At 45.2% G+C, this 14,662-nt stretch overlaps 1 protein-coding gene across 5 annotated transcripts in view; it reads right to left on the bottom strand.

Annotated features, from left to right (window-relative positions):
- Window positions 1–14,662, bottom strand: part of RIC8B (RIC8 guanine nucleotide exchange factor B) — a 96,724-nt gene that overhangs the window by 70,270 nt on the left and 11,792 nt on the right. For all 5 annotated transcript variants that reach the window (XM_069082000.1, XM_069081997.1, XM_069081998.1 and 2 more), the window contains one exon: window positions 14,123–14,170. Coding sequence is in view for 4 of the 5 variants with exons in the window: in XM_069081997.1 (XP_068938098.1) it covers window positions 14,123–14,170 (48 nt within the window). In the remaining variant the exon portion in view is untranslated. The remainder of the gene's footprint in view (window positions 1–14,122; window positions 14,171–14,662) is intronic.

The following is a 14,662-nucleotide window of genomic DNA, read 5'->3' as shown; positions in this document are numbered from 1 at the left end:
AGAAAGACAGAGGGAGAGAGACAGAGAGAGACAGAGAGAGAAGGGGAGAGGGAGAGGGAGAGAGAGAGAAGGCAAGAGGGAGCACAACAATCCTTTTTTATAATCAAGTTTGCTGTGAGCTCGCTCTAAATTAGCAACAGAAAGACATATTGCATCAACAAGTGTCCCTTAAACAGATGGGAGACATGTAGCTTACATGGAGATGAATCAGAAAACACACACACACATGTGTACACACACACACACACACACCCTGGCCTCTTCTATGTGTTGCTTCCCTCCAGCCCCCCTCCACCGCTCCCAGCTTGGCTTCTGCTCCCTTGGTTGTGCTCAGCTGATAAATGGCCAAATCCAGAAGCACCTGGACTCGTGAAAGGGGCAGCCTGGACACTTGTGCCCACACAAATGAGTGACTGTCTGTGACTTCCTCCGGGCCTTGGTTTCTTCATGTGTAAAGGAGGGGGCAAGAATACCTAAAGCCTCCTCTCCTATAGGATTTCTGGGAAACATGCACATATGATCTCATTAGAGCCAATAGTGTGAAGTATTTGGCGTCCTTCAGAGCCCTAGAGAAATATCATCTAGGAAAAAATTTTTACAGCAAGCATCTCTGATAAAGGCCTCATTTCTAAAATATATAGAGAACTGAGTCAAATTTACAACAATACAAGAGCACAAATGATAAAAGGTCAAAGGATATGAACAGGCAGTTTTCAGAGGAAGAAATTAAAGATATCTATAAGCATATGAAAAAATGCTCTAAATCACTATTGATTAGAGAAATGCAAATCAAAACAACTCTGAGGTATCACCTCACACCTATCAGATTAGCTAACTCGGCAAAATAGAAAAATGGTAAATGTCAGAAAAGATATGGGAAAATTAGAACACGAATACACTGTTGGCGGAGTTGTAAACTGATCCAACCATTCTGGAGAGCAATTTGGAACTATGCCCAAAGGGCTATACAATTGTGTATACCCTTTGACCCAGCATTACCACTTCTAGGGCTGTATCCCAAAGAGATCATAAAAACAGGAAAAGGATCCATGTGTACAAAAACATTGACAGCAGCTCTTTTTGTGATGGCCAAGAATTAGAAACTGAGGTGATGGCCATCCGTCAGGGAATGGCTGAACAAACTGTGGTATGTGAATGGAATGGAATACTATTGTTCCTTAAGAAATGATGAGCAGGTGGCCTTCAGAAAAACCTGGAAAGACTTACATGAACTGATTCAGAGTGAAATGAGCAGAACCAGGAGAACATTGTGCACAGGGACAGTCACACTGTGTGATGACTGACCTTGATAGACTTAGCTCTTCTCAGCAATGCAAGGATTTGAAATGACTCCAAAAGACTCGAGATGGAAAATGCTGTCCACATCCAGAGTCTGAATGCAGAGAGCAGACTATTCACTCTTCTTTTCTTTGGTCTCTTCTTTCTCATGGTCCCTCCCATTAGTTCTAACTCTTCACGACTACATCATGACTAATGTGAACTGTCAGCTCTCACCATTGTGACCTGATGCTTCTAATCCATCAGGCCACAGGCTGTTCAAGCTGTTTTCATCCTTGGGGTGGAGGGCAGGGTATAGTGGATAGAGAGCAGGCCTCTGAGTCTGGCAGCCTCAGGTCTAAGGTCCTTCTGACACATGGTTAAGCTCTCAAAGATCCCAAACTGCTAACAAGGGCTGCTCTGAACTGGTGAAGGGTCTTCTTCCTGCTCCACACCAGGAGTTTCTCACATTAATGGAATCACAGGTCCCATCCATATCCTGTCCCTCACCTCTCCATCTAGAATCAGCACGTGTATAGTGCAGGAAAAGAGTCTAGAGGCCATCTCAGCCAGGGCTTTGTCCCCCTTCTTCGGTCCTGAGCTCCTCTGGTCACTGATGAAGCCTATGACTCCTGAATCATGTTTTTAAAGGCAAAAATTAAAATCTGTAGGATTGCAAAGGGAACCAAATGTATTATATTTAAAAAAAACAACACAAGTTTGTGTACCTCAGGTTAAGAACCCTGTGTAGTCTGACTTCCTTATTTACACAGGGGGAAACTGAGGTCTAGAAAGGGAAATCATTTGGTTTTCCTAAAATCAGGCTGAAGCCTGCCTCTTTGTTCAACATTCACTCAATGCTTCTAATTCTGCTGTCTGGAAACAAGTAGATTCTCCTTAAATACTTGAGGAGAGGCATCATATAATTAATTATTAATCAATTAAAAAACATTTATTTTCTCTCCCCCTTTCTCTCTCCCCATGCCTGTCCCTCTCTGTGTCTCTGTCTTTCTCTTTCTTCCTTCATCTGAATAACAATAAAAAGAGAAAACCTTCTGTCTCATGCTGAAGGCCCTTCATCACCCTGGCAGTCAGGATTCTTGAAGAAAGGTTGGATCCATCCATCCATCTCCATGATTTCTCAAAACTCCTCAATGGGGGTGGCCAGGTGGCTCAGCGAGTAAGAGCACCAGCCCCAGTGTTGGTATGACCTGGGGATAGAATCAGGGCTCTGATACTTAGCACCACACCCAGAAATAATTGGCTGGGTTACTTAACCCCAATTGCTTTAAAAAAAAAACTCCTCAATGGCCCTTCTCGGATCACACCCACCAGTTACACCCTGGGGGCAGAGGCAGGGGGTGGGGCAGTAGCTGCCATCCGGGCACTTACACCCAAAGAGAAGCATTTTCTCAGCATCTCCTCACCTGGCTGAGCCTTTAAGTCCCTCTTAAAGATGCGCTACCCCCTTTTTTTAGATGAAAAAGACAGAAGGTAAACAATCTGATGGCTCAGCTCACTCTGTCCTCTCTGAACATGACCTCACTTCCCCTAAACAATGGCCCTCTTCTTCCTTTGTGATCATCTTGCAGCAAGCATAGCTCAGAAACTCCTTTCTGCAGCCATCTGTAATGGGAATGGGAATTCGAAAATCTTCCCTCTCCCTGAATAGACTGGGGGGGGGGGGGGGTTGAAGACCTCCCCTGCTTTGAAAGTAAACTCTGCTCCCTAATAGACTGAATGTGATCACATGGAGCCTGTGATGGAGGGAATTTGCTGAAGGGAAGCAGAGCCCCCAGGAAGCTTCCCTGCTGTGAGGATAAACTCTGCCCCCGATAGACTGGATGTAGTCACAAGGAGCCTGTGGTGGGAGCAGTTTGCTGAAGGGAAGCGGAGCCCACAGGAAGCTGGTCTGAGCTAGCAAGATGGTGGGAGAGGGGACACTCAGGCAAGGAGATAGAGAGGTTTGTGAGTAAATGTTGATCTTGTATTGGTTTGTGGGAAAGCTGAAGGATACTGTGGCTCTCAGCATTATCATGGCTTCTGAATATCTTTGATACTATGATGGAATCGGCTTATTGGTTTTGGGATTCAGTTTTCTGGTGTCTAAATAAATGCTTCAGTTCTATCCTCTATCTGGAGAGTTTGGTATATTTTGCGATTGAATGTCATGCGATACTTATATTCATGGTCCTTATAATGATCGTGGGCGCTGTAAATATTGTACTGGCACTACACCATCCCACCCCCTTTTTACAAGGCTCAGCTCCTTCAGGCCTCAGTCTTTCTACCAATATTCTTATAGGCTGTGGCCCACGTTTCTGTATTCATCCTTTCATCTCTTATCCATGTTCTTGGACAATCTGACCTCAGAAAAGCTCCCAGTGAAGCCACACTAGTTTTTTTGGGAAGACTCCCAATTTTATTCATCAGGTTTATTCACCACCAAACATGCCTCCGTTCGTGCCTTTCAACCCTCTTTAGCAGATTTCTTAAATATGATCCTGCAGGGATCATAGCCACCTTTTCTCTGAATTTGCAGAAATCTTTTCTGAAGTCTACATGTCTGCTTATGATTGGAATTCTTCTCCTTCACTATTTATTACAAAATCATGACAACATAGACATTTTTTCACAAAGTTCCTGTCTTTCAACATCATTAACCAATCTTTACCTGTTGGTAAGAATTAAACTCCAATGAGTATATTTCCAGAGAGAGAGAGAGAGAGAGAGAGAGAAATGGGGCAGCTAGGTGGTGCAGTGAATAGAATACCATCCCTGGAGTCAGGAGGACCTGAGTTCAAAATTGACCTCAGACACTTGCATCTTACTAGCCATGCGACCTTGGGCAAATCACTTATCCCCAATTGCCTCACCTCCCCCCTAAAAAAAAGAGTATATTTCACTCTGTGATTAGAATTCATTAACAATCTTATTAAAATAATTAATATTAATAGTCATTATTAATATTCATTATTTAATAAGATTTCTAATTAATTAGATTGTTAATATTAATTACTTACTGACCTATAAAACTTTCCACAAGACATGTCAAGAATTTGTAAGATAGTCTGCTTTTGAGAAAATCAGACTTCCGCCAGATATCTGAACAGCTAAAATCTTTGCATTACTATTATGTGCCAGTTTTATAATCCATACTTTATATTTAGAAAACAGTATCCATATCCTCCATCTGACCAGTGGGCTATAGCAAACTCCCATGATGATACCCAAAAGTCTAACACTATGCTTCTACCCTTAAGTATGTGGAATTCTATGAAAGCATTTACCATTCAGTATGACTCTCTCTTCCTTTCTATCAGACCTTCTTCTACTGAACAAAGAACACCCTTGCATGGCCTTATTCTGGCCATGAGTCCATGTCCCAACCAGACCTGTGAGATTGTATTTACCTCTCTGTATGAAAATCCCAAGTTTATTTCATCACCCACACTCTATGTATTGACAGCTGAGGCCTAGGTATCACTCCTAACCTCTTCTCTGTTTCTTCTTGATAACTGCTTGGCACTTCCTCTATTTCACACCTATAAATATATTATAATAGGTAATGGTGGCTTTGTCTGAATATTTCCTGTCCTCCCCAAATTTTATATAGGAGAGTGGTAGATTTGTCTGATCAATCATACATTTCCTATTGAGGTTCCTGATAACTTTAAAGAGTTCCTAAATTGCCAAGATTCCCTTTTTACTGGAAGGACATATTATTGAAGGTAGTAAAAATGCTCAACTAATTACAGGGAAAAAAAAAAAACCCTAAAGTTAATTGGAGTGAGGTGGACCCTCAAAGAATCTCCACTCTGATTCAAGAAGTATTCAGTAGCCTGGAGTCTTACAGGCCACACATGTGATTTCCCACAGGGAGAATTCAAGTCTGACCTTGGGACTTTTCTCCTCTGATAATTTATTGAATAGCTCCCACCATCCCTTCCATTGGAGAGGTCATCTGCGTCACTGTTAACATGGGCATTCAGCTTGGCATCCAAGCTTCTCTTTCTGTTCTGCATCAAAAGGCTCAAAGCTTTGATGTCTAAAACTGGAACCTGCCTGGATTCCCTGAACTCTCCAGATCAATCCAATTACTATACACGAATATTCTATTTAAAAAGTCAGCTTGGGCCTCTGAGGACTCCAGAGGCACTGGCATTTATAAAACAACATGGGCCTTCTGATGACAAAACAGGAGGCTGACGAAAGCATTAAGCCTCCTATCTGGGTTCATCCATGACACGGCTAAGTCGTCCTGAACAGTCTCTGGATACAAGGGTTGTAGGAAAAAGGCCTGGAATTCTATAAAGAAAAGTGACAAGGCACCAACCACTGTTTTAAAATGCAGGGGAATTAAGAGAAGGGAAAGCACAGCTGAACAAATGATCTAGGCTTTCTTTATGTGAATCATAAAAGCCGTCCTCCCTCCTCCAATATTTGCCATATCTTCCAGAATCTGCCAGAAGAGTCCCTCTGATGTTGAAAAGTGCTGCTTCGAGGAGAAATAGCATAAGCATCTCTCATAACTTGTTTCCAGATTGGTTCAGCTGGAGATACATGGAAAAGAAGAGAGTGTATCTTCTCCAGGAGCCACTTTGAATCTGCCCAATGTGATACTCCGGGGACCAGAAGAATGATCGCTGACGTTGGCTGAGAGGACACTCTACAAGTGGTTTCACAACTCTGTTATCTCCCTGGAAAAGGGAGGAGGTAACCCAGCCTATTTACAGACTGGGAAACTGAGGCTGGGAGAGAGGGAGTGAGCTGTCCAAGGTCACACAGGGAGTTAGGCCCAAACCCGGGTCTTCCAAGTCTGGATCCAGGGCCCTTTCCACTATACCAGGGATGGGGAAGCTGGGGCCTCGAGGCCACATGTGGCCCTCTAGGTCCTCAAGTGAAGCCCTTTGACTGAATCCTTTGGCCACAGGCCTTCTCCTCCTGCACTATACCATACTGCACCATAGCAGGGGGCAAAAGGAAGCCTTTCTGATGAAGAAATTACAACCCAGTAAGAAGTAAAGTTGCTTTAGACCAATTACAGAGTAATATGACAGTACGTTAACCAGTGTAATTATGATTAAGATGAACTGAATACTTAAATAGGATAGCTGCTGCAGCCACAGAAAACAAGCTGTGCTCTGCTACTTTGGTTGCAAGAAAAAGATGCTTCAGGGAAGACAAGTCTTTTGTGCAAGATCTCTCACCATGGCCTTTTTATCTTCTGAGAAGAATAGACCCAGAACACTGGATCTGGAGTCAGAAGAGGCCTAGGTCCAAATCAAATCACTTCCTGTGGCTGGGCCTTGATCTCCTCTGGCATAAGAGGAGGCAGTGGGCCTCAATGATGGTCCCTTCTGGCTCTAAGTCCTGGGGTCTTAGTCATCTCTAAATAAGGGGAGATCCCAGCACGCCACACACAGAAAGCACTTCCTCAAAAGTGTCTGCTGCATGACTGAGGACTATCTTGCCAGCTTGTGGTTTAAGATGCTAGGGGGCACCACCAGGTACATTATTAGCCTGGATTTTTTTTTCAAAGTAACTTCTACCTACTTGTTATCCAGGATCACTGGGCTTTAAAAACTTTGAGATTTTTGGGAATGAAGATTTTGGAGAAAGGTTGGTAGCACACAGATGGAAGTGGCTTATACCAGAGAAGATGGAAAAACTGATTACAGTAAACTCAGAAGCTTCCGCTAAAATGTGGAAGTGATAGAAGAAAAGGGAACATGCCAACACAATGCAATTCAAGGTTGAGCCACTTCAGAAATAGTCTGGGGCTAAGTGCTGGTCTCTAGGAAATCCACAAGATGATGATGATGATGATGATGATTATGGAAGCTGACAATGAGATGGTGCTTTCCACTCAGCCCCTAACCCATCCCCCAAAGTGCCTCCCACTCAGCCCCTAACCCATCCACCAATATGCTTTCCATTTGGTCCCTAATCCATCTACCAATATGCTTCCCATTCAGTACCTAATTTTCATACCAACATTAGAAGATAAATAGTTTTGGTAGCTCCCATTAACTTCCTAAGGCCTCTGTTTCCTTTTCTGTAAAACAACGGGGTTGAATTAGTTGACCTTTGAGGTCCATTCTAGCTCTTGACCCATGATCCTACTTGAATGACTCTGGGCAAGTCACTTACCCTCCTGAGGCCTCAGTTTCCTTATCTGTAAAACAAGGGGACTGGATTTGATGGCCTCTGAGGGCTCTTCCAGCTCCCTATGAGCTTTGAAGAGGCTTGTCTAGGGTTACTAGTCAGCGTCTCACACGGAGTTTTGATCTAGGGTTTCCCACTGAGCCGCACTGCCTCTCAGGGTCAGAAAGGACCTCAGAAGTTATCTAGTTGAAAGTCTTTCTTGGATAGGTGAGGCCTAGAGAGGTGAAGGAACCAGACTGAGGTCACAAAGTTCTACTCTTTAAGGAGTAGAACCCGGACCTTCTCATCTCTCACCCCAGCAGTTTTTCAATTACACCAGCGACAAAAACTGGCATCTAGCTCAAGCTCCTATACTCTGGGATCACCTTCTTATGGCCCATCAGTATTACTTCTACAGAAGAACAGAATTTCAGAATGTAGCATGTACAGAATGTGGAGACATATGACTTCAAAGGGACCTAGGAACAAGAGAAAATCAAGCACCAAGGCTCCTTCAGACACTGCAGCACCATTCCTGGGTGACTGCCTTTCTGTTAGCTTTCTACTCAAGAACAATGAAAAGTAATAGAAACAAGACCTTCTTGGGTCACCTCTTGCTTTCCCTGCCCAATCCAGCAGTCGCCAACTGGAGGCCAAGAGTCTAGCGGAAGAGGATTGGGCGGCCTTTGAAAGATTTTAAGGTTTAATGGAATGAAAAATCCCCCAAGCATGAGAGCTGCCCACAAGTAGAATGGGCTGCTCTGAATGGGGATGAGCCCTCCTCATTCCTGGAGGATTCTTCAAACAGCAGCCAGATGACCACTCATCAGGAATACAGGAGAAGGGAGTCCTGTTCAGCCAGGAGTCAAACAAGATGGCCCCAGAGGTCCCTGACAGCTTGGATGGGATGGGATTCCAGAGGGGAACATATTTCAGTTCAATAACAAAAAATTGAACTTTATCTCAATGAAGCCTAATGAAACATCCAAATTCTTCCAGTGAACTTGGCTAGATGACATTTCTATAGTCCTTTATGGCCTACAAAGCACTTTACAGATAGTAAGTAATTTGATGCTTACAACAATCACATTAGTTAAGGAGTATACCTATTATTCTCCCCATTTTGTAGACAAAGAATTTGAGGCCCTCTGTGGGGGGCCTTGCCCAAGGCTAGTAGCTAGTGGAGATCTCCATGTACAAACCGGGAGCTCTTTGTACCACCCTACGTGGGGGTTCTCTGTCAAGGGAGGTCTTCAAAGGCCATTCTAAGATGTACCACAGAGGAAACTGCCTTCAGGTAGAGTGGCTACCAGAGATTCTGTGCCATCCCTTCCAAAGCAGACGTTCTATGTGATGGACTCTGAGCTGGTTTTGTTATAGAGGGGTGTGTGTGTGTGTGTGTGTGTGAGAGAGAGAGAGAGAGAGAGAGAAGGAGGAGAAGAAAAAGAAGTTAAAGGAAGAGGAAGGGGAGAGGGGAGAGGGGAGGGAGAGACAGAGAGAAAAGGAGGGGGGGACCCAAGTTTTGAAGTGGGTACACTTGTACAGCACATTATTCATCCTCAATGGAACCAGCCTGAAATGATACAAACTGAGTGGAGGACAAAGTTCCTGGTATCACACACACACACACACACACACACACACACACACACACACACACCCTTGGAATCCCATGGTAAAGATTTTTTTATTCAGTATAAATAACTGAAAAATCTCCAAGTCTTAGACAACCCTGCCCTTTCTCTTCCCCCAAAATGGATCTTCTGCATTGATTCTCTTTTCCTGCCCTGACAATGTACTAACAGAGCAGACATGTAAACTCCTGGCCCTTGGGTGGTCAGCAAGCTGGTGGGGGCCAGTGGGGAAATATTTAACAAAATAAATAAAAATACAAGACAACACAGATAATGTTAGTCTGTGCTTTTCTAAGTCAAGCTGCGGCTCACATGATCTGTTTCTATTTGAATAAATGGCCCCTAGGCCCTCCTAGCTGTAGACTTCACACACTTTCTCCTCCCAGCAGAATGTATGGTTTTTGAGGGCAGGGCCTGTTTTAATTTAGTCTTTGTATCTATGGTTCCTTGTGCATAGTAGGGGCTTCATAAAAGCTTTTTGAATTCAGTGAAGCAAACTGTGTGAACTTAACGAAAGACACCTCCCTCTCATCCCCCTGCCCTCACTTCATGTGTTTCCTACAAAGAACCTTCCATCAATTAATCAACACATTTATTAAACACCTGCTGTGTCTAAGCCCTTGTTTACTAAAGTAAACAAAGTTTACTAAAGTTTAGTAAAGTTTACTAAAGTTCACCTCTACTGTTTGGATTTGTGGGCTTGTCACGAACTCCAGCATGCCCACGTGCACACAGGTGCTACAGATTTCCATTTGGGGAATGGGGAGATCCACTGGGAGCCTGCCGAGCTGGAGAGAGGGCTGCTTCTGGGCTAATGTTAGACATGGCTCGATTTACCACCAAAACAAATGCCATCTTCATGTACCTGGGAACGTATTCACTGATTTCACCCCAGGGAGATCCTTCCCGGCTCAATGCAGGTGCTCATTCAGAAGCCCCAACACCTCTTCAACACCACTGTGTGCTTCTCAGGAAAACACACACACAATATCTCTGTCTCTCTCTCTATCTGTCTGTCTGTCTGTCTCTCTCTCTCTCTCTGTCTCACACACACACACACACACACACACACACACACACTCACAATCTCTCTCCTCTCTCTCTCCCACTCTCTGTCTTTCTTCCTCCTCTCTCTCCTCTCTCTCTCTCTCCCTCTCCCTCCCCCCTCTCTCCCTCCCTTCCTTCTCTCCCTCTCTCTCTGTTTCTCCTCTCTCCATCTCTCCTCTCTCCCCCTCTCTGTCTCTCCTCTCTCCCTCCCTCCCTCCCTCTCTCTTTCTCTTCTCTCTCCCTCTCTCTCCCCCTTCTCTCCCTCTCTCTGTCTCTCCTCTCTCCCCCCTTTCCCTCTCTCCCCCTTCTCTCCATCTCTCCTCTCTCCCTCCCTCCTTGTCCTTCTCTCTCTCTCTCTCTCTCTCTCTCTCTCTCTCTCTCTCTCTCTCTTTCCCTCCCTCCCTCAATGAGGATAACACTAGCAGACTGGTATTTATGGAGGCCAGTTTTGAAGAAATAATAAATGCATAAATAAATAAGGACCCGGGGGCCCAGCACCTGCTGCCCTTCAGGAGCTCTCAGTCCTTGGTGAGTGAGGTCGCTCACTCTCCTATTCTGAAGTCAAGCCCTCCCACATTGTTAGTCCTTTCATGAAACATTGGATGCCACATCAGCTCTAGCTGGCATTTTTTATAGGTCTGTGGCTGTTTGGGATTAATAATAATGTGCTCCCACTTCTTTGATTTAACTTTTCAGCTAGGCTTTTTTTTAAAGTCTTCTTGGTCCCCCCCCCCCAAGGTCTATGTGCTTTCATGATGCATCTGCTTCCTGTGAACCGCCCCCCCCCCCAATCCCTCCCTCAGCATCAATCACCCTGGAAGCTCTGAGTGGGGGAAGAGCCAGGACAGCTGGATCAGCACAGGTGTAAACAATCAAATGTCCACGAAGCTAAGATTTGTACCCAGAATGCCCCACAGCCTCTGCAAAACCCCTGCCTATTCAGACCCACAAGTGCCCAGTTCCATTATGGCTGACTCACAACACCGGCATCTTTGGCTGGCAATTCTCTTTCCCAGTGAATCTTCTCTCCCTTGGTGCCTAGCATAGCACCCTGTGAAGGTAGTTAGAAGTAGTAACAGAACACAGGAGGGCCTCAATTCTACCTACTCACACATGGCACCCCTTGGGGGCACTGATTTATGCCACAAGTCACACTCTATCCATGGGAGGTCCCTCCCCTTGTGACAGAAGCCTCTACTGAGCCCTCCCTGCTCAAGGTCACCATTGACCCACTTCTTAGAGATATTTCTCTATGGGAACAGCTCCCTCATTAGAATGAAAGCTCCTTGAAGACAAGGACTGCTTTGATTTCTTCTTTGTAGCACCCAAGTGCCTAGCATAGCATTTAGCATATAGCTGAGATCTACTGAATGCTTGTTGACGGATGAATTTCGCCTTTCTGGATCACAGATTCTCTGTTTGTTTTTTCTGAGAACGAGGAGCAAAGAATGGGAGGCAACAGGGGAGGCCTGAAGTCTGAAGGACTGGGTTCAAATACTACCTCGTACAATCATACTACCTACGTGACCTTGACTGAATCACTTCTCTTCCTGTGCCTTTCTTTCATCATTTATAATTTTAAAAGGTTGGACTAAGCTGGCCTCAAGGTGTCTTCCAGCTCTGGTTCCACCATCCTTCGGAGACAAGATTCCTGCTTTGCTTAGGGCCTCTGGACAAAATAACCACCAATGGATGGAACTGGTGAGTTTTCAAGATAGCTCTACAGGAAACTTATTTCCAAGTCAGCACAAAGGTTTTGGGGTCTTGTGTGAAGAAGATTATGTTAGTTCTCTTGTGGGAGAGAGAGACAGAGACAGAGAAGGGGAAGGGAGGAGAGACAGGGAGAGAGAGAGAGGGAAGGAAAGAAGAAGGGGGAAAGGGAGAGTCAGAGGCTGTCTACAGGGAATGTGGTTGCTATTACGAGGCAATCACTGTCAGAAGACATCAGGGGGAGGCTTCAGAAATGGATGTCAGAAAACAGGGATGGCAAAGGAACCTGGATGTTCTAAGCTTTCTCTTACGTCCAAGTTGAGTTTCTAATCAATGGTTTTTGGTTGGCTGACTGATTGCTAGGGAGGTCAGGAGGAAAACACAGCAATTATTTTAAGGGTTGATACAGCTCAATAAGTTAAAAAAAAAAACACCTCAAGAAGAATGAGGACAGAGGAGAGACCATCAGATCTGGCTCATCTGGGAGCTTTGAGGAGAGTCATTTTGGCTGAATGATGAGATCAGAAGCCAGACTGCAAGGGGCGAGTGAAGAGTGAGGGCGAGAAAATGGAGACCATGGGTGTGGCTAGCTTCTTCTAGAAGTCTGGCTGCTAAATGGGAGGGAGACAGGCTGCTGGCTTGAGGGGACGTTTGGAGCTGGTGAAGGGTCTTTAAGGATGAGGGAGACTTGGGTAGTTTTGAAGGCAATGGGTAAAGGACCAGAAGAAAAGATTCGATTGCAAGGATGATTTAGGTTGCAATCTGCTGAAGAAAATAGGAGGGGAAGGGATAAAGGGGGCAAATGGAGGGGTCAGCCTTGGCAAAGAGAAGGGCCTTCTTGTCAGAAGCTAAGGAAAGGGAGGAGAGAGTTAGAGGAGCGGATGACGTCAAGGGTTTTTAAGATGCAGAGAAGGGAAGAAAAAGGTCTTTATGGCAAACAGCAAAATAAGAAAAAGTTCCTTCCCCCAGGGAGCTTACATTTAGTTGGGGGATTAGGCATGTAGAAACATTACTGTCATAAAAGGAGAATATGACAAATGCTTAAAAGAATAAAAAAATAGGTCCAAAGGGTGATGAGATGAAGGAAGGAAGGAAGGAAGGAAGAAAGGAAGGAAGGAAGGAAGGAAGGAAGGAAGGAAGGAAGGAAGGAAGGAAGGAAGGAAGGAAGGAAGGGAGGGAGGGAGGTAGGCGGGCCTTTTGGCTTGATGTGGGGACAATGACCTTGGGCCTTGACACAAGTAAAGACTTCACTTAGGGAGGAGGGAGTGAGGATTCTGGGAAGATGGCAGAGCAGGTCAGAAAACTCCAAGCTCTCCAGGCTTCCCCCACAAACAGAAGCTGGGACAGAACAGTGGTCCTCCCGGGACAACCGGAGAAGATCTGAAGGAAAATCCCAGGACCACGGTTCGGTTCCTTGAATTGTGAACAAAGGAAGACACGCAGTAATAAAAAGACAGGGGGAGAGGCAGGGCCCCATGAGGTCTGCGGCTCAGCCAATACGTGGACTACACTAAGGAGGAATGAGAAATTATATGAAACTCAGAGCAGGACGACTGGGAAGGGCCTTGAATAAGAGAAGCCAGAATTTATACATCTGTTCATCAAACAGCTTCCTTCTGTGACTGGATAAGCCCCAAGGGGAAGTAAGACTGGGGAGGGGTACACCTGGGGTACCAGCTGCAAAAGGCATGGTGCCACCAGCTGCTGGCCCTGGCCTTGCCACTCACTGGCTACAACCCTCATCTAAGATTACCAAGGGCATTATGGGAAGCTGGAAGCCTCCCCTACTCAAAAAATATTCAATTCTGCATTAAAAAATAAGGACCTGCATTTTTCAAACCCTTTCAGGTTTCCAAAGTGCTTTCCTCAAGACAACCCCAGAAGATAAAGTTGTGCCAAGATCACTCCCCTAAAAGAGAATCTGAGATGTTTGAGGGGGTAGTAGGAATGCTTTCCCATAGCCTGTCTGAGCTGGGAAGTCCTGGGGATTTACCTGAAGAACAGCGAGACGAAGTGGCTTGACCCCAGTCAGTAAGTACCAGAGGAAGGAACATGAGTCTCCCCAAGCCCAAGGCCGGCAATCACGCCACTGCCCCACGGGACCTCTTGGGGGAAGGGGGGTGGTACCTGATGGTTACCCTGAGTTTAAACAGGATTCCACCTGTCAGGAATGTCCAGGGAGGGAGGCCTTTTATTCAGAGGTTGGAGGACACGGCTTCTTCAGCCCCTTCTACCCCTCAAATTCCGTAACTCAAGCCCATTCTGGGGAACACACACACTGAGGAACAAGCCAGACTCGTGCTTACCTTTCTCTTCTCTTCATCAGCAGGGTCAAATTTGAAAGTAGCTCTGTGCTGTGGGGAAAAGAAACCGCATGTCATTGGAAGGATACAGAATTAACTTCTAGTGCCCCTACAAAAAGACAGGTGATTCAGGCCACTGGGAAAGGGCTAGCCTTCTCTCTGCTATTGGGAGGACCACATAAAAACTTTCCTATTTCCTATATCCTTTTTTAAAAAATAATTCTTTCTCATAAGATCATTCTCAAGAAGGGGTGAGTGGGAGGGGGTCTAGATGATTTCAAAACAAAAGAAAGCAATAAAAATCAGGCGGGGGGGTTTTAATGTCGAAGAAAGGACAGAAAACCTGGAACTTCCTTTTTAACGGAGAAAGGTGCCTGTGTATCATTCAGTGAGTGATAAAAACAGTCAACGACATTTCAAAAATGCCTTACACAGGGCTTTCCCAGGCATTCTCTCTTTGGAGTTTTACCAAAGCCCTCTGAAGTAGGTGGAGCACAGGACTGGAGTGTCCTGGGACCTCAAGCTGGAAGGGACATCTTACCC

Source organism: Petaurus breviceps, unplaced genomic scaffold, assembly GCF_028583685.1.
Source record: "Petaurus breviceps papuanus isolate PSGF00001 unplaced genomic scaffold, PetGlider_PUasm1.0 156, whole genome shotgun sequence".
Lineage (NCBI taxonomy): Eukaryota > Metazoa > Chordata > Mammalia > Diprotodontia > Petauridae > Petaurus > Petaurus breviceps.
This window is presented reverse-complemented; position numbering and strand designations above follow the sequence as displayed.